Source organism: Vidua chalybeata, chromosome 21 (assembly GCF_026979565.1).
Source record: "Vidua chalybeata isolate OUT-0048 chromosome 21, bVidCha1 merged haplotype, whole genome shotgun sequence".
Classification (NCBI taxonomy): Eukaryota; Metazoa; Chordata; class Aves; order Passeriformes; family Viduidae; genus Vidua; species Vidua chalybeata.
The window spans coordinates 8,523,908-8,547,551 of NC_071550.1; the positions used below are offsets into that span (position 1 = coordinate 8,523,908).

Sequence of the window (23,644 nt, forward strand, 5' to 3'; positions counted from 1 at the left end):
ACATGTGGGAAAAGTTAGAGACTGGGCATTGTTCCAGCCACTGAAATCCCTGAGTGCATGATGTAACCCCACGGTGTGGAATGGGCAGACTGGGAGGAGGAGTCAGTGGGATCCTGCCTGACAAGAGGTGGCTCTGGAGCCTGCAGGAAGTGTCTGGGCATTGAAAGAAGGAATAGATGGGGATCCTTCTGCTAAAAGGGCAAAGTTTGAATGATTTAGTGTCACTTTTTAGCATTGAATGAATGATAGATGTGCCCTTAGAATTAGAATTGTCTTTAATGTAAGATTTTCCTGGATTTTGAAATGCGTCGTTTCTCTCTCTATATGCTGCCTGTCCTGTTGCTGACCAACTAACATCAAAAAATCTCCACCTATAGCTTCAGAGAGCATATCCAGATGTAGAATTTGAAAAGTACTTATTAATATAAATTATACCTTCCAACACGCCCCTCCTAAACAAATGTGAGATTTTGCTGCTCAGGTTTTGGAGTCAGTGGGAAATAACTCCCCATTAATGTTCTTGTTTGGCTTATGCATGAGCCAATCACCCAAGACAAATCCATCCTGAGCTGATCTCGTCGCAAGAAATTTCTCCAAGCTCCCATCCTAAATTGTCTGCAGTTTCAATTAAACTAAGGTGGGATGGTGCCAAGTTTTCAGCACTTCCAACGGGAGAGTCCCAGTGCCCGAATAGGCAGTGGCATTTTGTATTCTTTGGGGAGCGGAGGGCAACGTTGCCAAGTTTGCATTCAGTCATCCATCACATATTAGCCCACTGGAGGTCCATTCTTCCCGAGCAATGGGGGAGCTCAGCTTCCTACTTTGAAAGATTACTCACACAGAAAGGCCTTTCCCCAAACCCAGCCCCGCACAGGCCACAGAAAGGAAGCTTTTCTTCGATTCGTACAAGCGCTCGCTTCCCAAACTGCCCACAAAAATGATATTGTTTCATGCTCAGAAAACATATTCTCTTCAGCAACTGAGGAGAAAGTGCAGGGTGATAGGAAAGAAACCTTAAATACAGATTTTTTCCAAAAGTGCTTGATTGAATCCTAGGCTCAACAAAGGTCTATTGTAGTGGCTGCTTCTTCCCATGGCAGGCTGGAGCATTGACTATGTGTGGATAGATATTGGCCAGAAGCCTCCCAGGAGGCTGAAACTGAGAGCCTGGGGAAATTCCATTATAATGATTTTGGCTTTAACTCTGCCCAACATGCACCAGAACTTGCTAAGCTCATAAGCCTAAAATTGCAAATGCTAATTTTGTTATGGAATTAGGATATTTAGCAGAATATTAATCTAAGCAGGCTTGAGTCTTCTTTAAATTTATCTTCTTTTCCACCATGCTGGCAGCACAAAGCTAAAAGGGAACACAAATTTCTTCTTCTGCTTATACATGAAAATCAAACTCTGAGATCCTTTCTCTGGGTGCCCACCAGAACTGGCTAGAGAGTTATTTCCACCATTAAGGAAAGGCTGGAAAAGGGCTAAAAAAAGCTTTATTTCCAAGACATAAGTTCACTTTCCCTTGCCAAGAAATCAAAAGACCTGGAAAGAGGAGATTTTGTTGGTCAGTTTGGGGTTTGTCTCAGGCACAGGATTCAGGCCAGCAGGTGAGGGAAGCTGTGGGCTGAGGACTCTGGGGACAGTGGTTTTGTGCCTCTTTGCTGTGATGAAAAGCCTTTATTTGGACAGGAAAGGGTCACTCTCAGTGTGTGCTGAGCACTTCAGCACCAACCCTTGGTGGTTATCTCCCTCCTCAGGATTTCATCTTGTCAGGAGCTGTTTGTTGGCCTCTCAAAAGGAGCTCAGTGGCCACTTTGCACTGGCTCTTTGTCTCTCCTGGTTCCTTTGGAAGGCCAGCCTCTTCTGGGTATGCTGAATCCTCCTAAATAGCTTCTCTGTGCTGCGGGACAAAGGTCTATGCCAAGAAAGATATAAAGGTAGCTTGTGATCTGCAGGCAGCCCATTCCTCTTGGCCAGAGCCAGTGTAATGCATATTTTCCCTTTGCTTGTGGCTTGTACTTCCCTCCTGCATTGCTTGTACCACAGTAATTCAGGGCTGACTCCCGATGAATGCTGCACACTGTGGGCCACAAGGCACGGGAGAACGGGATACATATGAAGGGAAAGTTCTCAGATCATTTTTCTTACTGAAGGATTTTGGCCATGTAAACAGTTTCCAGGAAAAAAAAAAACCCGCTGGCATTTCCCATGGCAAGCGCTCCTTATGAATGTCCTATCTATTTTTCCAGTTTGGTGGCCAAGTGGAGTGTTTAGAGGAGGATATACCACCTACAAGCCAGGGAATTTATATTTCCACTGCCAAGTGTTAATTATGATGTCGACTTAGCCACTTTACAGGTTAGCAAGTCAATCACAGGGAGCCAGCACTCCAAGTGCTGCAGCTCCAGGCTTGATGGAAAGCCTGCAGCACCCAGAGAGTGCCATTCTCAAACACATCAGCATTATTTGTTGCTTTATTTTTCATTCTCTGGCTGTTACCTCATATATTGTTTATTTGTCTTAGCAAGAGCACATTGGGATTTGCCAGGGTTGCTGTCAGAAAACAAGTAAATTCAGTTTATTACCACCAGCCATGTGGCAGGGACGCCTTTTTGGTTGTTCTGATCCCTGGCCTCGAACAATTCCAGGGATGAGGAATCCCCAGCCTCTCTGTGTTATTTATGCCCTATATATCCTGTAATCCTGTATCCTAATATCCAAGTAATAAACTGAAAAAAGGGGTGGGGGGCTTAATTTAGCTAAAAATTAACTTAATTAACTAAAAACCTATGTGTGTGATGTCAAGCTCCACCTGGGAGAGAGTTTTCCTGCTGACAGGAGCAAGATTGAATTCCCTTTGGTGCTGGGTGCTGGATGCCCACAGAACACACATTGCCTTAATGATATCTTTGTGCAGAGGATGCCTTGGGCTGCTCCAGTTTGGTCTGTGCTCATATAGGTCAGGAGTGCTGCTCCTGGAGCAGCACAGGGACAAACCCAGGCTGCCAGAGGGGAAATCAGAGCCCACGGAGCATTTTCCATGCCCAGAGTGGCCCTTCTTTGCCTGCATTGTCCCCTGTCCCCTCCAGCCTGCCCTGCTGAGGGGATGGGTTTCTCCTGGGCAGACTTCAGGGGCTGCCAGCCAAATTCTCATGTGACACAATGGCATTGATTTCACTGGGGATCTGGTGCTGGATAATTGAGCTCCATGTCCCTCCTTTCACCATCCCACGGCTCAAATTGCTGCCAGCCAAGGCTTTAGCACAGGCAGGGCTCAAGCCACTGTGGGTTAAGAGAACGAGGTCAGAGCTGGTGGAGGTCTCTCAAGCCTCCCAATAATGTGGCAGTGCCCAATTTGTTGACATTTGAGGCAGCTGTGCAGATTTTTGTCCGAGTTCAGTCACTAATCACTGCTCAGGGCTGTGTTTATGGCTGTAATTTCCATTACATTACATAAGTGCCTCTGCTTTGCATCAGAGCAGTGCAAAACATCCCCAGACTGGACTTTTCAGAAGCAGCCTCCTCTCTTTTTCCAAATGCCTTGCACTCAATTTGTTTCATATCTTGTGCCTCTCATTTATATTTCATTTTGCCTTGCCAAGCCATGGTTGATTTCATTCCATCTTCTCTTCATGAAGTGTTTTGCTCTACTCTGAGTTTGCTATCCTTCCCTGGGTTGCCAAAGATGCAAATTCTTGATGCTACCACATGTGACAGAACTAGGCCAGGCAGATCTGCAGCCCGAGGGCGATTACTGGAAGTCAGATTTCAAGGAAATCCTTCTGTGGTCCTGTGAGTTAGAAAAATGTGCACATTCCTGTGTGTTTGAGGTGCTAGTACCAAGGACAGAGGAGCTCCAGCAGGGAGGAAAAGCTGCCCAGGGAAACTCCTAATTGGTTTAAAAGCAAAGAACTGCCTGGTGAAAGGTTACCCATCTGTTTCCTCAGCCTCTTTTAAAACCATGCCCGAAGTCTGCTAATGACAGGAATGACAATTCTGGTCCCTAGGAATAGTGCAGGCTTTTATGGCTGAGTTCTGAGTCATTTTTATTGCTTCAATAAGTATATGGTTAAATCAAAGTAAAATTATAAAGCACATGCAAATATTCATAATGGATTCTGAAAGTACCCTGCTGCCTGCTGACCAATATCATCTGCAGCAATCCATACAATTAAATACTTTCAGTTATTCCAGACCAATATAAATGTAAATTGTTCATGCTTTTAGTTACAGCAAAGCTGTTAAAAGAGAAGAACTCCACCTCTCTTGCTTCTGTACGTGACATTCCTTCAGCTAAAATGATTTTAAATATGGAAAAGTGTGGAGTTGGGTGTGCGGAGCAGAATTTTGGCTCATCAGGAGCTCTTGCTCCTGACCTCCAGGAGAAATTTGAAAACCAGCTTCCTCAGAGGTGCTGTACATAGCAGTGCTGTCTCAGTGCCTATTCACTGTGTATTTGTTTAATATGTCAGTAGTTTATGTGTCTTATAAATGATCCTTATTTCTATTGCACAGATTTCACCAATGTTTTTGGTTTATGTATTAATTTGGCATCTGTGTTTTATAGCAGACCAGCTATTCCTTCACCTATTGTTATTATATTTATTGGTTTGTAGTGATGGCTTATTTCCTACCTCTCATTATCAGTAAAAAAAAGATGATGTTTGTTACCTAAATCATGAATCTGTGAGACAAATTACAATGGCCAAGTTCCCTTCTCCAGGATTGGCTGCTCCTTTGTTCTCAGCAACTCCTGCTTGGCATGAAAGGAGTGGGAAGAAAATTCAAAAGTCTTGAATTTCTGCTCTTCCCATCTCATCCCAAAACCACCTAGAATTTTGTGAAATGGGCTCTGGAAAACTTATAGGTGGTTTTGGAAGTAACAGCGTGGAGAAGGGCCTGGAAATGAAGCCGAGCTGTGTGTGTGGAAGGAACGCGAGTTGCCGTGATTCATGTGAGAGAGCACATGAACCTCATGGTCTGAAACTGCATCAGCAAAGCCCTCAAAGTATTTCAAAGCAAAGCCTCCAGAAAATAATGAGCTCCTGACAAAGTGTAACTTGGCAGAGGAACTTTCCAAAGACAAGTTTAGAAAACCGTAGATCTTTTCCAGCTCCGCGTCTTTGCTGTGAGCAGGGAAAAGCCAAGAGCCCAACCAAATGCTTTTGCTATTAGCAAAGGCTTTATTAAAAGGTACAGGACGTACTTAAGAGGCAGGAGTGGTTTCTGCTGGGAGGTTATGCACAGGAGCTGCTTTTGCTGTGAAAAGTTTTTTTTTTGTTTGTTTGGTGGGTTTTTTTTTTTTTTTTTTTTTTTTAATATTGGAAAAGGCACTAATTGAGGCTTCTGTGTCTGTGGCAGCTCTGCCATGGCCTGCATTCAACTCCCTGTTCAGCAGCCCAGAGTTCTGCTTGTGTCCTCAGAGAGGGATGGGTAAAAGTCACTCCTGTGCTGGAAATGCAAACAGGGGGTTCAGGCAGTAACCAGGTGTTTCTGCAGCCCTGGTTTTGAAAATGCTTAGCACATAACTTCATATGAAGGATAAGGAAGCTGCAGCACACTCTCCATCTATAAATGTGGCCTTAATACACTCCTGGTTTATTTACCCAGCTATGAGATTAGTAGTACACATGATTCATAGAACAGTGAAGGACTAAGTAATTCTTTATATTTGTAAATCAGTCCTAGAGTGGAAAAACATTTCCAGCAGAAGTGCCAAGAATTGCTGCTCTGAACTCAAGCCCACATGCAAAGGTGTGAGAAAGGTATTCCCTTTTCAGTAGCTGCATTTAGGATATGTGTCTGGCCATGATAGCCAGGTGATGAAAACCAGGCAAAAGGAAGGTGTGGCCCATCCACTCTGCTTTCCACGAGTCCCTCGGATGTGACCCATTTCTACAGCCCTGCTTCTGTTTTTAGAACGGCGCCAGTTTTTCTGAATCCATTGTTGTCTTTGCTGTTCCCATCGCTGGTGTGCCCTGCTGTTTCTAATCCACAGTTTTTGTCCAGGCTGTATCAGCCATGGGCTTTTTCTTCCCTCTCTGACAGCTACAGCAAGAACAGAAGTTTCTTTGCAGATGTGAGAAAAAAGTATTTAGCAGATGGCTTTTTTTTCCCCCTCTCCCGAGTTTGTAGCAAATTGCTCCACTTGGCTGATTGCTGTGCCCCCTGCCAGGAGCCTGAATGCAGCTCCAGAGCTCCCCACTGACCTGCTTGTTTTGTTTCTCTTTTCTGAGCTCCCGAAATTGATGCTCAAGCGTCCCAACCTTTAACAAAAACCAAGCTCCAAGGGCAGACTGAATTCCCTGTTAACTTGTGCCTCATCCCAGTCCCTGTGAGTTAGACCAGCTGGCTTTGGTGTGACTTCTCCCATGGTTACCTCTTGTAATGCTGCTTCTCTTTTTTTTACTTTATATGTGACACATTTGAATGATCTGCTCTATAAAATAACCAGGCTGTTTCTTGTGGCTGGTGTAAAATTCCTTCTGTGGTCAGAGCTGGATGAAGGATTCTCCTGCACTTCCCATCCACAGGGGTGAATCACTTGGGTTGTGTAACAGCAGCAAACATTGGCACACCAAGGTGCAGGAGGATCGTGCACATGTGTGGGAATGATCCCTCTGATCCCATAAAATTTCCAGAGATGAAAGGACCTTCAATTGATGTAAGAGAATGAGCTGGACCCGTGCATTTTGGGTCAGTTACAGATTTTTCTCAAATTCTCTGGTGTCTTTCTCTGTGGGTTTTGGTAACCTTACAATTTATTTCCATAGATTCATCTTCTCATTCTGGTAATTGGCCTGGCACAACCTCTGGGCTTCTGAGTAAGGCTGCAGTTTTCTATTATTACCCCAGAATTTCAGACACTCCTGTGGCTCTGTGCATTTGTGCTGCACATCTGGTCAGACTTTCTTCTTCAGAGCAAAAGATTTCAGAGAATCAAACAACAACAGAATGGCTTAGTTTGAAATGGACCTTAAAACTCATCCCATTCTACCACGCCTGCCATGGGCAGGGACACCTTCCACTGTCCCAGGCTGCTCCCAGCCCTGTCCAACCTGGCCTTGGGCACTGCCAGGGATCCAGGGGCAGCCACAGCTGCTCTGGGCACCTGTGCCAGGGCCTCACCACTCTCACAGGGAAGAATTCCTTCCCAATATCCCATTTCACCCTGTCCTCTGTCAGTCTAAATACATTCCCCCTTGTCCTGGCACTCCAAGCCCTTGTAAAAAGTTTCTCTCAATCTTTCTTGTTGGCTCCTTCAGGTCCTGGAAAGCTGCAATTACCCAAAACCTTCTCCTCTCCAGGTGAACAATGCCAGCTGTGCCAGCCTTCCCTCCCAGCAGAGCTGCATCCATTCCCTCTGATCCCCTGGTGCCTGCTCTGGATCTCTGCAGCAGCTCCAGCTCCTGCCTGTGCTGGGCCAGGGCTGGGGCAGCTCTGCAGATTTCCCCTTTCTCTCCTACACTGCAGGGATAACACTCCAGGTCTTTGCTTTTTAATGATGTATTTTCTGACAACTTCACAGTACTCCTCAGGAAGATGTTGAATTATGGAAATGAGGATTTAACAGCACCTTTCCTGTGAGGTCCTTGGAATACTTAATTCACAGGGACACACATTGCCCCTGTGAGCTTTTACCAGAGGTTAAACAGAGGCACAGCAGATGATTTATGAAATCATTTCAGAGCAGGATGCCCAAGTTTCAGTCCTCAGTCCTAACCATGGGACCACACCTTTAACCCCAAGGTTGTGGGCACTTTCTGGAATCTCTGCTGAGAGCACAAGGTTTTGTGGCAATCACATGGGTCCCTTTCTCTTGTTATGGAAAAGACTTGGGGATGGCAGACCCTCAGTCAGGCAGGTTTTATCTCAACCTTTATTGTTGAGATGTAGTTTTTCCAAGCCTGGGGAATCCATTAATTGGGAGATCTGTTCATTCCCACTTTGCAAAGACACCTTAATTCTGTTCCTCTCCATTCCACTAAACTCTAATTCCAAAGTGAACGTATTCCTTGGCTGCCCTATTGGTTCACCTCAAACTTTATTCCAATTTAGATTTCCCCGTCATTCAGCAGACTCCCTGGTAAACCAATCTGGCAATTTGTATTCCCAGATTCCATAAAGGGGATTTTATCTTCTCCAGAAAGGTCACAGCACCACAAGCCAAGATTCTGTGGTAAAGCACAGGTGAGCTCTGTCCCCTTTCCTGTCCATCACCTTCCACAGGTCCCTGCAGGACAAATCCAGAAGGAATTTGTTCCTTTCCTTATGCTGCATGAGAACCAGGATCAAAATCACACCCACATGTGTGCCACTGTGGGAAATGTTAGCTGAAATATATTCTGAAAAATAAGATTACTCCAAATGAGCTTTTGTTCGGCTTTTCCAGCTCAGCATTTAGAGTTTCACCTCCTCACATCCTAAAGGGAATAGATCTAATTCGTAAGAAAAACCCTTTGCTTTTTATAGATGCAGCTTTTTCATTTCCTGGGCTTTGCACCTCTAAGAAAGAGCAACATAAACCATGAGTGAGACATTACTTCAGCCAATCTACTCCAGGCTGCATTACTCCCTTGTACTCATTCAGCAGCATCCTTTTTGCATGCTCTTATCCCTTTTTTTTGCCTCCACAAAAACAGGATTTTTAAAAACATAATACACAGACATATTTTTAGCTGCTGTGAATCCTGTAGTGCCAACGGGTCAAATCCACCAGCTGGTCTAACATGTTTTGGAGGCAAAGGGGAAGTGGAGCTGTCTAAGACACCAGAGCAGCACCAGCAAATCCCAAACCTGAGAAATCTCAGTGTCTGTCTCCTCTGCTGCCCCTCCCCAGCTCTGCTCCCTTCTCTTTGCCCACTCTTCCAAGCTGTTTGTTTTACATCTCGAGCCAAGCTGACTCCCAGCCAAACATCCTGGGGGGCAGGAAAGTGTTATTTATCCATAGTTACAACCCTTTGGTGGGAAACAAGCAGAATTTGTCTTGGGAAAAGGAGAATCCCTGTGCTTGGAGATGGTAACAAGCTGAAGGTAATTGGGCACAGCAGCCAGCAATAAGGAGCCCTCTGGCTCCTGGACCAGTATTTTTGAAGTATTTTGCTGCCTGAAAATTCAGTTTGGCATTTGAAGATGCACTGACGTGTTTTGCTCCCTGATGGGCACAACTCTGAGCTTTTCAAGGTGGGAGTGATCATGAAATTAATTCTCTTTTTTCTGTCCTGGGGTGCAGGAGAGCACGAGCACTGTGGGTTCACTTTGATAAATTTTCACTTAGTAATTGAAGGCCAGGCTGCTCCGGCTTCTATTAGAAAAAGGAGCAGGAATCCTTTGAAGAAATGATTGAGGTGGTTATTCTTTCCAACAGGCCATTTGGTACAAAGCAAGCCATTACTGGTTTCAAAGGTTTACAAAAAAGATTTGTCAGGGAATTTTTTTCTCAAGAATAGGAACGCCTGAAATGCTGCTGACTCCCTCTTAGTTTCCTTCTTGCTGAGTCTTCAGAATCAAATGAAAAATGGCACCTTTCAATGACCAAATATGTGTTGTGAAAAACTTTCAAGCAGTTGTACCTGTTCATTTATCATCGCTTGGCTCCAGTTCTTTTATAGAGACAACTTTTACACTTTCTTTTTTTTTTTTTTTGGACATCCAATGGAGAGGACAATGGAGGGAAATACTGAATGAAATTATACAAAATGAGAGGAACAAAGAGAAATATTTTCTTCTAATATAGGGGACCACTGATGCCACCAAATAACTGATTTGAAATACTGTCATTCTAATAAGTACAGGAGATATAATTTATAAATATCCTTGAGTGCTTACAGAGAGATCAGTGCAAATCAGCCAAGTCTTTCTTCAAGTCAAATAAAAATTGGAGTCCAATTTCAGTTTACCTTCTCCATAATGGAACAAAAGCCCAGTTCTGGTGAAGGGTTTCACGGCTGCAGAAGGTGAGTGCTGGATCACTCTGGCAGGGAGAGGTTTGGGATGGTTTGTGCTGTTTGGGTGCTGCATTGTGACCCTCCCAGGTGACATTTGCCACAAGGATGGGTGTAACTGGTGTCTGCCACAGGGCAGGCTCTGTAGAAACCTTGAAAATAGATTAAGATCTTTGTTCTGTCATCTCAGAAAAAGGAAACCCTGTCTTATCCCCCTTTCCCATCTTATTCCTCTCCACTATTCCTGTCGGGGAAAAAAAAAAAAAAATCAATTTATTTATTCACTTCTCGATTCTGCCTGAGCCTGTTTTTTTTTAAAGATCCTTCTTTTGTGAGTTTAATCAGATGCTTGATAAGAGAAAAAGCGTTGCTAACTAACACAGGCTACAAAGCAGCCCCTTCAGGGAACACATGACCTCATCCCCAGGATTACTCCAGCACAGGAATTCAGCCTCCAGCACACCCAAAATAAACCTTTGCAGGGAAGTGCTTTATCCACCTCCCCTTGGCCGGGCATACACTTTGCCAATGTCCTCCTCAGTGTCTGGGACGAAACACGTATGGAAATTCAGATTTTCTGCTCCCAAACAGCCTGCCCTGCTGGCTGGAGCTGCCTTTGGGCCGCTGCCCTGCTGGGGCAGCCAGCCCTGGCACGGGGATGCACTCATGGAGCAGGGCTGGTTTTCACTCCCAGCTCCCTTTGTGTGTCGGGGTTTTGTTGGATGTTCGGAGCCCTGGCAGCTGGGAACGGCTCTGTGGGGTCACACACAGCACTCCCCAACCTCCCCCTCTGCCAAAAGGTGGCACAAATCCCTCCCTGATGGATGAGAAGTGACACCATTGTGGTGTCCGGGAGCTCTCAACAGAGCTCTGGTGGTCTCCTCCCTGCTGGCGGGTCTCCAGCCAGGTGCTTTGGGATCTCGGTCTGGATGGCAAGACTTAGCTCCTGTTGCCCCTGTGATGAAGAGGAGGATGTGGTGAGCAGCTCCCCATCCTGGCACGCTTTTGCTGAGCAAGGTCTCCAAGGAAATGCAGGAAGGATTCCTGCAGTTCTTGAAGTAAAATGAACCAAAAGGCAATATTTTGTTGATATCTTGAGAGGGCTGCCCTAGGACAGAGACTGGGCAGAGCTAAAGAATAAAGCAGGGATTTATTCAAAGGCCTCCATGGATCCACCTTGGGCAGCACCAGAGCCCAGCCAGGGCTGCACCCAAGAGGAACCAAAATGGTCCCAAAATGCACGAGCGCTCCCGGGGGCTCTCACTGGGATCAGCTCTGCTCCATTTGCACCTTGCAGTTCATTGTCCCATTCCAGCTTTAGCCCAGGCACTCCCATCCTGCTTGTTTTTCTCTCTCCAGCCCACGCTGTTTGTGCTCCTGGGCCTGAGCTTTGGATCATTTGTCCTTGGTGCCCAGCTGGAGCAGGAATTGTTTTGTGTCCCTGCTCTGTGCACAGAGCTCACCATCCCCTCATGTGAAGCCCAGACCCACAGACTAAGGCAGCTCAGAATGTGAAAAATAGAAAATCTAAAACCTGAGGCATCACTGTCAAGTCCCAAGCTGGAGACCTGGTTTAAGCCCCATTATCCCTAGTCAGGAGCTCATAACCATGCTGGAAGGCAGCACATCTGTGGCTCACACTGAGATGTATCATTTATTTGTTTCTAATTATGCACATTTAGCAGGAAATTACATGAAAGATTAAACACCATTACGAGTGTGGTCTGATTAGTTCTGCACCATGTTTCTAAGTCACTCAGCAATTATCGTCACTCATTTTTAATGTAGATAATTTTATTAAATCTGGTGGTACCAAAAATGAGTTAAGAGCTTTGGATTCCTGTTTTTAGTGTGGTCTCTTCCTGAGGCTGGCTGCCTATATATAATTATTACATAATGCCACATTGGATGCTTCTCATTTAAACAACAGCTTAAATAGCTGCAAGGCTCTGACACGAGCCAAGGCAAGCTGGGATATCACAGGGCTCAGCAGATGCCATTTCCTTGGGCTTTGCTCCTGTAAATGTGAATTCTTCATCGTGCTTGGGATACCTGTTGGGGAGAGATGTTGCAAATCCTAGAGGTTTGAATTTATTCTACAAATAATTGGCCTGAAGAGTAAGTACTACCCTAAACACCACGGTGGTGGTGCCAGAGCAGCTCTGCTCCTGCCAGGTTGTACCATTTCCCAAGTTCTCTCTTGTCCTTTTCACCACCAATCTTGTCCCCACCTGTGACCTATTTAGAGGGTGGCTGTGATTAAACCTTAATAAGAGCTGTAGGCACTTGGCTCCTCTTATTTAACACACTTGGGGCTACCTCTAATGCAGGTGGTATATTAAAAGAATTAAGACATTCTAGCATGAAGAGCATAGAGTTTATGCAGAAAAATTGAGAGCAGAGGAAGCCTTTTTATTCAGGGTAAACTGAAGAATCTTTCTAGAGCAGTTGGAAACATAGAATTAGGAAGTTTAGTTATTTGTACTTTGTTTAGACTTCTTAGAAATCAGGGTGAGAATTGACTGGGCTGAAATGGCAGAAGTGAGGGATGATCTCAGCTCTCCCAAGTCCCAACTTGGTGCCATTCCCACATTCCTGGCTCTCCCCTGAGCTCTTGCTCCTTTGCTTCTGATGGAATAGCAATAGCAATGGTATGTTCAGGCAGCATTTCTTTGCTTGTCTCATCATCAGCCAGGTAATTCCTAAGAATCATAAATCAGCAACGTCTGTAGGACCCAGAAACTGGAAGGCACCTCTTGATTGCTGGGTTCCATATCCTGTTTTAGCAGGCACCTCATCACATAATCTGTTTTTCACTTCTCTTTAATTATTGCATGTTTTCAGCAGTCATTTTCTACCAGCTGTATCTCTGCCAGCTGACTTAGTTTTCCATTTAATTGATGAGATTTGCTCAATATATTCAATATTTCATTGACCAAAGTTTATTCCACTGATACTGGAATAAGACCACCTCCCTGAATTTTTACTCTGCTTTGAAAAAGAGCCAAACTCATTGTTTAGTTTGGAAAGTTCTGTTCTCTCTCTGAGATCCTGAACAAGGATAGACCTGGAGAGATTTTCCATGGCTAAGAGGACAAAACTTCTGAAACAAAAGTAGTTTATAATGTAATAATCATGCTAATTTACCTCAAAACAGTAACTGTACAACAGAAGGTTTAGTCTCTCATGGGTCTCCTTTTATGCTTATCATTCAGAATTTACCAGAGCTCCTTCACATTTTATGGATGTTGGCTTCAGTGGATTATTTCTCCTTCCCCTTTGTGGCACTGTCATGCTGATGGCTTTGAAATATGAGCCTTTGCTAAATTCTAAATTGTACACAAAGCAATTAATTAAAATTCCTTCCAAAACAGCCCTGGCAAAGCCCTGGCAGTGCTGCTTTCCAGCCAAGGTAGAATGGGTGGAGGTTAAAATGCATCCAAGTTGTTTTATTTCAAGATGGTGTGCAGTAGGATCTGTGAACCAGAGACCCTACAGCTTCCCCAAAACAGGAACATCATCTAAGGGCCAAAGGTGACAACTGAGCTGGACTGAAGAGTTCAGCTGAGTGATATTTAATGCAGGATCTCAGGGGCTGCACGGGGCAAAAAGTATCCATGAATTGTTTTAATTGCAGTTCTTTGAAAGAGTCTGAGGTGATCACAGGACCTCTCATAGGATTTAAGATAATCTAAAATTCCTCTTGTTTTTATGACTAATTCCAGTGGCATGGGCAAAGCCCTTGGAATGGATGATGGAAGCATTCTGGGCTTGAAAACTGTCCTTTGTGACAGCTCAGGAGTCAATCCTGAATTAACTGGGCAGAGCAGTTCCCATCTCTGCATTCAGAGTGCTCTTGGTTGCGTCTGTCCTCAGTCCCACAGAGTTCCACTGCTCTGAAATGTGCAGTGCCAGCAGCAGATGGGACACAGGTGGCTCCAGGGGGCATCCAGAGCCCTGAGCTGTGGCTGCTCGCCCACATCAAACACAAACTGCTGGTTTGTCCTGAAATGAGAAGGATTCAAGTCACAAAGGCAGGCACATCCAGAGGAAAATGTGCTTTTATGTGCTTTAAGAGCCATAAATGCCTTCTGGGAGGTGTTTGAACCACTGTGGTGGGACTCAGCAAAGCTGCATCAGCTTCCTCTGGCTTGCAGTGGGTAAAATACTTCAACAAAAAGTCAGAGGCTCCTGGGGAGCTTGGGAGTCTCAGTGTCAGCCTCTCCATGTCCCAGTTTTCTGTATTTAAAGTGGAGGAGTGTGCTTTGTTTATTCTTTATAATTAAAAAAGCTTTCAGAGAAGAGGCTCTTTTCCTTCCTCCAGCACATGTGGATGCCATGAGGCTCCTCTTGTGGGGCTGTGAACACCACTGAGTCCCTTCTGTGACTGAAAAAGTGGATTTGTGTCACTTTTATCCCTACACTTCAACTCCTCTAGTTAAACAACTTTTAAAACTTCCTTCCAGTTGTTTCCTCTCTGCCCCTTTCTCCATGGAGTTTTTCCAGAGGAGGCTTTCTTTCTTTTTCCCTCTTTTTCACTCTCATTGCACTCCCACAGCCAGCCAGATCATTTTGGTTAATGCTTATCTCCCTTTGTCATTTCCAGGAAGAGCTTTAGCCTGAAAATCTGGCATAGGTGGGGTGGCAAAGGCTTTTTATTCAGCGCTTTCACATTGTGCTATTTATTAAAGGGAGGTCACCGAGCCTGGGTCTATAATTTTGTGTGGGCTTCCCAGATGTGGGATTTCTTATCTAGAAAGCTGTAGAGCATTTGCAGAGTGTTTATTCTTTGTGACCTGCCCATGAAGGTAGAAGTGATGTTGTTTGACTGTTACTTCAAGGTAAGTCCTCAACCTGCAGCTTGGATGGATTCCTGCTTATCACTCTGCACATTATCTGTTAGAACCGTTGAGAAAAAGGCAATCAGCTTCCTCCTGTCCCCTTTGAAAGTTATTACCTCCTTTTCACCTCTTTGTGCAGCCAATTTAAGACTTTGAATAAAATTCCTGAATTATTAAAATTTCCCTTTGGAGCTTCACACCCTCAGGGCCTGCTCATATCTGCGGGGTCTAATTGGGGTTCAAACAATTGTCACACTTCTTTGCACACATGTTCTCTGGGAGCCTTGGGGAACGCAGTGGATTTTCTGAATTCCTCTAAATTCGGCTGCCTTAAAATTCCTCTCCTTAGAATGGATACAATGTAAATAAAGAAGAGGTGGGGGAAAAAAAAGGCGACAATTTGGCTTTGATCATTTCTGCTGAAAAGATTCAGGCCTGATGTCTTAGGACTGTTACAAATTTCTGCTCTCCACTGTGATTTAATGTAATTTGACCTACACTGAACATCCCTGCTGATTCCTTCACCATGTTGGAATTGGAATGGAAAGAAAATTATTTTCTGCAGTTATGAATGTGTGGAAACAGCAGTGGCAGATGATGAAGTCAGAGCCGTTCATGTTTTGGCCTGACATGTCAAAACTTCCAGGTCCCCCCCAGTTCCTTACTTTAAGAACATTTCAAGTGACTTCAGATTTAATCCACTTTTTCTGGAGAACGTTCCCAGAGCCTCGGGAGTCTCAGGATCTTGGTAAAACCAGCCCAGCCCTCTGCCTTTGAGAGACTGCATCTTTTGAGACCTTGCCTTGTGAAAATGCCCTCTGGCAAATGGTCTCAATTTAGGAGTCCTGTGGAACAGCACTGCTTGCATTCCTTGCAGAAAATGCCCCAATTCCCCATGTCTGCAGGCAGGGAATGGTCCAGGTCAGATCAATATCCCCAGGGGATAGCTCATTTCTGTCTTTGTGGCAGTAGCTGAGGAGAGGGGGCAGTGATAACGTGGTGTCAGTGCCTCCACAGTGCCCTGCTGGGCACTCCAGGCCGCAGGGAACACACGCATCAAGCCTTGGTGGAAACTCTGCAAACATGGACTTCCTGCAGTTAACAGATCACAGAAAACTGTTCTGGGGTTAGCAATTTACAAACCTCAAAATGCTTCTCGTTGTGTTCCCTGGAGAGGGCTTTGGCTCTTCTCCAGCTGAGTCTTCCTCCCTGTCACTATCCAGCCTGCTGCTATTTTACCCAGATTTTAACAAGATGTGCTTGAATCCAATATGGTGCTGACAATATTTGATCCCCTCCTGCTGAAATGTAGGAAGTATCTTCTTAGACAGGAATTGTTTCCTTTTTTCCCCCTCTCTTTTTTCCCTGCCATTTTCATGTCTAATTTCCAAGTCATGACATGTAGAGGGTGTCTGAGCAAATCTAATCAGCCTTCTGCCTTCGTTAGGAAGGACAGCTGAGATAGTTTTTAACACCTCCATCCCTTCCTTGCTGCAATCTGTTTTGATTAAAATTGCACAGGGCTCTCATCTGCATATTTATCATTCCACATACCCACAAATCATCTCACAATTCTGCCACTCCTGAACGTTCAGGAGAGACTGGAGTGCTACCCCAGGACTTTAAAGCATGCAGACATTAATTTCATTTCTCACACCTGCTGCTTTCCAGCAAATATGGCTTTGGGGAAGGGAAATATTCATGCATTACCTTTGCTTAGTATTCCTCAGGAGTCAGGATTCCTGGGGTTTTTTTCAAGATTGATTGAAAATTTCCTATTAAGAAACAAATTTCTAATTAAATGGAAGGTCCTGAAAAAGTTCTGATGCCAGGAGGGGGTGAGGGGAAGGGGGGATGTCTAAACAAAGAAATAACCCTTTTTAATAACATTTTTTCAGCTTTTGACAGCCAGACTGTGACATGCTTTCAGATCTTCAGATGAAAGGGCTGCAGTGGAAATGAAAATTATTCCTTCCCTTTGTGCTATTGACAGTCCACCTTACCTCCATCACATATTATTAAGTGTATCACCAGGCAGTGATCAGGTTTTTAAGAAGTGTTTTCTAGAAATAGCCCTTTTCTGCTCTTTGGTTAAAATCTAACTTTTAAAGTTAATGTTCTTATAAGAAAACTCTTTTCTTACCTGAATCTCATTTTGCCTCAGCTGGTACTGCAGAAATGCTGTGATTTGCTTCTCAATTCATAATCTCTAGTTTTTAATCAGATATTTAAGATGTGTGAGAGGCCACAACACATTTCCTTCTCATTTATATTGAGGTTGTGCCTCAGGGAGCAGGAAAGCAGGAGATAACTCTTGCCCAAGGAGGGTGGGAAGGTGCCAGTGACCAGATGGGGAGAACACAAGCTCCAGATTTATTGTCCTGCATGACAAGCAGAACATTTTGCAGATCATCCACATCATCGTGTCCAGGATTTTTGTAGTCAGGGTGGCAGGAAGACTTGAGGGCATAGCTCATTAGGATGAGAGGGGTTCCCTATTAGACAAAATATTTGTAAAAACAAACACACTCTGGGTCATACAGACCTCTCAAAGTACCTGAGAGATATCAGACATCACCCAGCTCCTCTTACAGACCACAAGGCCAAACTCATGCTGGGAAGGGTCATTTTTTGCCTTTGCTGCAATTCTTTTAGGTGGCCCTAAATAATCCAGCAGCTGATGCTGCAAAGAAAATATCAAGAGGATTTCTCCAAGAAGCAGGTTTAAAATACAATCTACACAAACTGCTCTGAAGGGAAGAGGAGGGAAAATGAAGGGACAGCAGAGCCTGGCAGTTAATGTGGCTCCATTTCTCTCCTGCTCCCGGGTGGTCGATTGTGGTCAGAGCTGTTGTTTGGATGTGTTTGAGGAGCTGGGGTTGGAGAGAAGGATGTCCTCTTTGTTCTCCCAGCCAAGACCATGGCTAATGTATAAAGAACTGGAGGAAGGTGTCTTGTTTTGTAGATGTCAGGTCCAGGAGTGGAGCTCAGCTAACCATGCTGGGCCCTTGGCAGATGGGGAACACCTGATGGGGATGAATTAGTTCAGACATCACACGAGCTGTCAAAGCACAGGGGTCACAGAGCAGGCATGGAATGCTGCCCCTAGACCACTATGATGTTTCTCCAGAAACTTCAAAAGGATGTCAGCCAAGATATGTTAATTCTTCCAGGATCATCTATGAGCTGAGAGGTTTGGCTGCCTCTAATGCAGCAAGTGTCCTCTCAGAGTCCTGGTGTTCATGTGGCTTTCATTAGTAGTGAAGGTGACAGTGACAGTGGCTCTTGCCAGAGCGGGTTTGTCATTTTCCAGGCATATTAAAGAAATCACAGCTTGTACCATGATTAAATGATTTGTCAACTCACATTGGTCAGCAGAAAAAAGTGCAACTTCCTTGGTTTGGGCAAGGCCCGTTTTCCTGTGGTTTGGGGTTTACAGAAGCCATAAGGAAATGGATGCTCAACTTTCACTATAATTCAGTGAGAATGAGATGCAGAGCTGCCTCCAGTTTGTTCCATTTCCCATTGGTGATCCATCTGTCAAGCAGCCTGTCCCTTCAATGACTGCTTGAGGGTTAGGCACCAGTTTTAGCTGTATGACTTTTTCCTGGGGCAAAAGGTGCATAGCAGCACATGGAACTGCATGGGAAGCACTTTGCAAAGCCCAAGTAGGAGTGCTTGAGACTAAAATCCCACTTCAAATACAGTCGTGAACACATTTCATGAACTGGCAACCCAGTTTAGGGATTGAGTCAGAAATGGGAGGTGGATCATGTCTGTCTCTATTATTCTTTATTAATAACCTTGTGATCTCTTCTGGTGCAGGCAGGGCTTGCAGAAGTATTTGAGCAAATGGGGTAAGTGTTAGAAATGCCTTAAAGCTGAATGGTTTTCCGTAACAAGGAAAAAGCCTTCCCTGCTGCTTGTTTACTTCTGATTTATTCCCCAGTAAAAAGAGGTGAAGTTTGCCCTTTGTGAGCTCTACATTCCCTAAAAAACCCACTAAACTTCAGTGAAGTGTCTGATGTGTTATTGCCATTCCCTCACAAAAGCAGCTGGGATAACATGGGCAAAACAATCCCTCCACTTTGGGGAAATCAGAAGGGTGGAAGAGGCTGGTCTCTCATCTGACAAATAAATTAGCATCAAAACTATGATGTTTAGAGAATAAATTGCTGTTTCCTCCATTACTGGCATTTCATAGCTTGCAACCACTGAAAGCACAGTCACTGATCTAACCATTAAACCAAGCTCTTCAGGGAGTGGGAAGGAAAACAAACGCTGAGATGACATTTATTAGGTGTGCTTGTTCAGGCAGTCCATTACTGCTTTGGCTCCTCACTCTACGTGCTGAGGGGCTGATCCTGCATGGAAGTCAGTGGATGTCTTTCCACTCTTCTGGCTCACTCCATTGAAAAGGAACATGCACAGACTGAGGAGGAAGAGGAAATAGTGGAGCTAATTGAAAGGAATGAGTTTCAGGAGGAGCTGTAGAGCCCAGCCAGGTGCTTGTAACTGTACACGAGTTATTGTGCTATAGTTGAGGAAAGATCAGACAGTGGGAAATGCTGCCTGATGGAAAGGGATATTGGCTGCTAAAAAGGCATTTTTACACATGGACTTTTATTGCTGTCTCTGTTGTTGGAATCTCTGCTTCTCTTGTGTCTCACTACTTTTATACTAAAACATCCCTGTGATACAAGCACTGACACCAGAACCTTCCACCTGCAGAGAGTTCCATTTATCTTCATGCTCTTGATAAATCATCATATAGTAGAACTTACTATGGAGCTACAAGCCCCGGAGCTCAGATTCCACAGCAATCTTGGAGTAATTTAAAACATATAGAAAAGGGCTAGAATGAGCTTGGTGGTGCTGATGCACCTTTTGACAATGCCTCGAGTTTCTTGCATGGTCCAATCTTGAGCAGCCTTCAAGCAGTGGAGGGTGAAGGAAATACAGAATTTAATATTGGTTAAATCATAACAGAACACATATATGTTTTATCTACCTCTGTTTTCAGTTGAGCTGAGACTCAGGAGCCATCTTTCCCCAGTCTTCTGCTTGAGGCAGTTAAACTTTCTACAACCCACTGTATTTGCTCTAAACTGCAAATAACGGCAGTTTTCTTCATGTCAGGTGACATTTCCTTCAGAATCACACTGAGATCCAGGAAAACCACTGTTATTATACATCAGGGCAAGCTCAGCAGCTTGGGTGAATTGTGATGGTCCTGTTCTCTGAGGATGCAGCACACAAGCAGTGTCACAACTTTGCTAGGTTGTGTAGCTCCTGTTAATCCCTTACACTGCTCCTTCTTCTTTCAGGGAACAAACGCACCTGGAAAGAAAAGGATCTCCAGCTTGGTTTGGCCTGGCTCTCCAGTTTCTGCTGCAGATTACAAAGGCCAAGCAGACCTAAGACTCTCTCAGCCTCAAAAGGGAACCGGGCACCACAATGGGACTCCCCAGCCGGGTCTTGGCTTGTGCCTTCCTCGCTTTGCTGTCCCAGCACGTCACTGCAGGACTCATCAAGAGAATTATCCGGCAGAAGAGGGAGACTGGGCTGAACGTGACCTTGCCAGAGGATAACCAGCCTGTGGTTTTCAACCATGTCTACAACATTAAGCTGCCCGTTGGCTCCCTCTGCTCCGTGGACCTGGACACGGCGAGCGGCGACGCTGACCTGAAGGCGGAAATTGAGCCTGTCAAGAACTACGAGGAGCACACGGTGAATGAGGGGAACCAGATTGTCTTCACTCACAGGATTAACATTCCCCGCCGGGCTTGTGGCTGTGCAGCTGCCCCAGACATTAAGGATCTGCTGAGCAGACTAGAAGAGCTGGAGGGGCTGGTCTCCTCCCTGCGGGAGCAGTGTGCCAGCGGGGCTGGATGCTGTCCTAATTCCCAGGCAGTAGAAGGTAAGGCAGGCTAGGAAGCTGCTCCTGGGGGAAATTCTTGTGCTGGCTTTAGATGTGGTTTAGAGTGATACTCCAATCTCTTTCAAGAATGAGCACAAGTCAACCTCTTACATTTGAAACATAATCAAAACTGGGAATGTGTTTGGCCAGCGTGCAAGGTACATTCATTCACAGTTCCACAGCATTACGGATCTGTGGGTCAGGAGTTGACCTGGGACCCTTTGTAGCTGTGGCATTGAGCATGGACAGCACTTGGACATGGTAAATCTGTGTCGGAGTTAAGATTAAAACTCACAGTCCAAGCTCTTGGCTCCACTTTTTGTCCCCTTGAGGAAGCTGCCAATGTAACCATTTTCGCTTCCAAGTTTTCTTTAGTAGAGACCAATAAAAATACAGCAGGATATAAGGCAATATACAAGCACAAATAGTTACAGAAGAGGGAAAAATTGTGTCTGTCTGGTTGATTTTTAAATTGAGGGACGGGGTTGGTCATATAAGAGAAGAAATACAAGTCTTCTTCAGAGTGATGTGTCCCTCTGAGCTCAGATCAGCGTCCTAGTTGCTGACACAGCTCATGACACAATGTGCTGCCTGACTTTTTGTGTTCTGGGGTGAATGGATGAACGATGTTCCATCGTGCATGCCCTAATGAAGCAGTCAGGAAAGCTGCTCAGTCAGTGGGAGAGGATTTTGAGAAGGGAGGAGGAATCCAGCATACTCAATTACCAAGTCGTTGGCAGGGGATCTTCCCTGGCATTAGAGCGAATTAAAGCTTTCCTGGTAAAGTAAATCTGGCTGGAGAAAGAAATAGATATTATCATTTAAAAACTTGAAAAACCAATGTCCTGTAGGGAACTAGGAAAATCAGAGCCCTTTTGGGTCATATGTGCCATGCTGGCCTAAGGCATCCTAGTGCCATTGGGGGTAATGAATTTTGGGATCGTTGGTACAGGTCGCCTGGACACCACGCCCTATTGCAGCGGGCACGGCAACTACAGCATCGAGATCTGCGGCTGCGTCTGCGAGCCCGGCTGGAAGGGCCCCAACTGCAGCCAGGCCTCGTGTCCCTCCGACTGCAACGACCAGGGCAAGTGCGTGGACGGGCTGTGCGTGTGCTTCGAGGGCTACACCGGCCCGGACTGCAGCCAGGAGCTCTGCCCCCAGGGCTGCGGCGCCCACGGGCGCTGCGTGGGCGGGCAATGCCTGTGCCACGAGGGCTTTGTGGGTGACGACTGCAGCGTGCCCCTGTGCCCCCACAACTGCCACGGCCGCGGGCGCTGCGTGGACAGCGAGTGCGTGTGCGACGAGGGCTACACCGGCGAGGACTGCAGCGAGCTCATCTGCCCCAACGACTGCTTCGACCGCGGGCGCTGCGTGAACGGCACCTGCTTCTGCGAGGAGGGCTTCACCGGCGAGGACTGCGGGGAGCTCACCTGCCCCAACGACTGCCACGGCAACGGGCGCTGCGAGAACGGGCTGTGCGTGTGCTACGAGGGCTTTGTGGGCGACGACTGCAGCGAGAGGAGGTGCCCCAACGACTGCCACAACCGCGGGCGCTGCGTGGGCGGGCGCTGCGTGTGCCACGAGGGGTACCTGGGTGAGGACTGTGCGGAGCTGCGGTGCCCCAACGACTGCCACAACCGCGGGCGCTGCGAGAACGGGCAGTGCGTGTGCCACGAGGGGTTCATCGGGGAGGACTGCGGGGAGCTGCGGTGCCCCAACGACTGCCACAACCGCGGGCGCTGCGAGAACGGGCAGTGCGTGTGCCACGAGGGCTTCACCGGGGATGACTGCGGCCAGCTGCGGTGTCCCAACGACTGCCACAACCGTGGGCTGTGTGTCAACGGGCAGTGCGTGTGCGATGAGGGGTACACGGGCGAGGACTGCGCCGAGCTGCGCTGCCCCAATGACTGCCACAACCGCGGGCGCTGCGTGGAGGGGCGCTGCGAGTGTGACAACGGCTTCACGGGCGACGACTGCGGCGAGCTGGCCTGCCCCAACAACTGCCACGGGCGTGGGCGCTGCATCGACGGGCGCTGCGTGTGCCACGAGGGCTTCGTGGGTGAGGACTGCTGGGAACGCTCCTGCCCCAACGACTGCAACAACGCGGGGCGCTGCGTGGATGGGCGCTGTGTCTGCGAGGATGGCTACATCGGGGATGACTGCTCCGATGGTAGGTGCAGCGTCCCTCTGAACTGCTTCTCCTTGGGCCAGCCAACAGCCATGGACACTCCACAAAGATTTTTCACAGAGCTGGGCTCTGTTGCTGCTTTTCCAACATAGTCCAAACAGCAGGATCAGAGATGCAATAACACCTGTAGCTCTTGACATCCTGAAATATCAGAGCTAAGTAATGTAGCAGTTTCTGGTGACTTTTGGTGGTCACCAGCACAACAGGCTGCTGATGGTATTGCAGTGCCTTTGTCACCTCCATTTCTGCTCCCACCACAATGTCACTGGTGCTGTAGCCAGCACTGGCTGGGATTTGTCACCATGACCCTTCAGTTTCTCACAGTACCTCTTGATGCTAGAAAAAAAAGCTGGAAGAAGCTGTTCTAGCTAAGGAGAAAAGGGAAATGTTCCAGAGTCTTCTCCACACGTGTGTGTGAATTTATATATCTGTATATATATATGCATATATGTGTATATATATATATGGATGTGTGTATATTAGATCTCACAGAAGTTTAGAGGAAAATCGTGGGATCAGCTGGAGTGGAAACTTAGCTATAAAGTCACATGCTTGGTTTCCCAGGACCACTGATTCTATGGAAATTGATAGAAAATTTTGGCAGCCTGATAATGACAGGCAATACACTGTAAATGAGGTCGTTTTCTTTAGTAGATCCTGGGAGAGAAATTATGAAACTAAATTTTGGTAATCAAAGAGTACTTTGGGGTTGGGAACACTATAAAAAACAATGAATACCCTT

The 23,644-nt window shown here is 46.0% G+C and overlaps 1 protein-coding gene and 1 long non-coding RNA gene across 7 annotated transcripts in view; one reads left to right on the forward strand and one right to left on the reverse strand.

Annotated features, from left to right (window-relative positions):
• TNC (tenascin C) overlaps positions 1-23,644 on the forward strand; it is a 72,004-nt gene that overhangs the window by 4,021 nt on the left and 44,339 nt on the right. For 5 of the 6 annotated variants that reach the window (XM_053961928.1, XM_053961931.1, XM_053961930.1 and 2 more), the window contains exons 2-3: positions 20,119-20,711; positions 21,664-22,884. In XM_053961928.1, the coding sequence (XP_053817903.1) occupies positions 20,249-20,711; positions 21,664-22,884 (1,684 nt within the window). In that variant the 5' untranslated portion in view covers positions 20,119-20,248. Of the gene's footprint in view, positions 1-18,497; positions 20,712-21,663; positions 22,885-23,644 lie in introns of those variants that run through there. The other variant, XM_053961929.1, reaches the window with a different exon arrangement.
• LOC128798434 (uncharacterized) lies at positions 11,743-17,863 on the reverse strand. The gene is made up of 3 exons (XR_008434423.1): positions 16,935-17,863; positions 16,502-16,566; positions 11,743-13,955 (listed from the first exon to the last, which is right to left on the reverse strand). It is a non-coding gene; the product is annotated as an uncharacterized LOC128798434 (long non-coding RNA).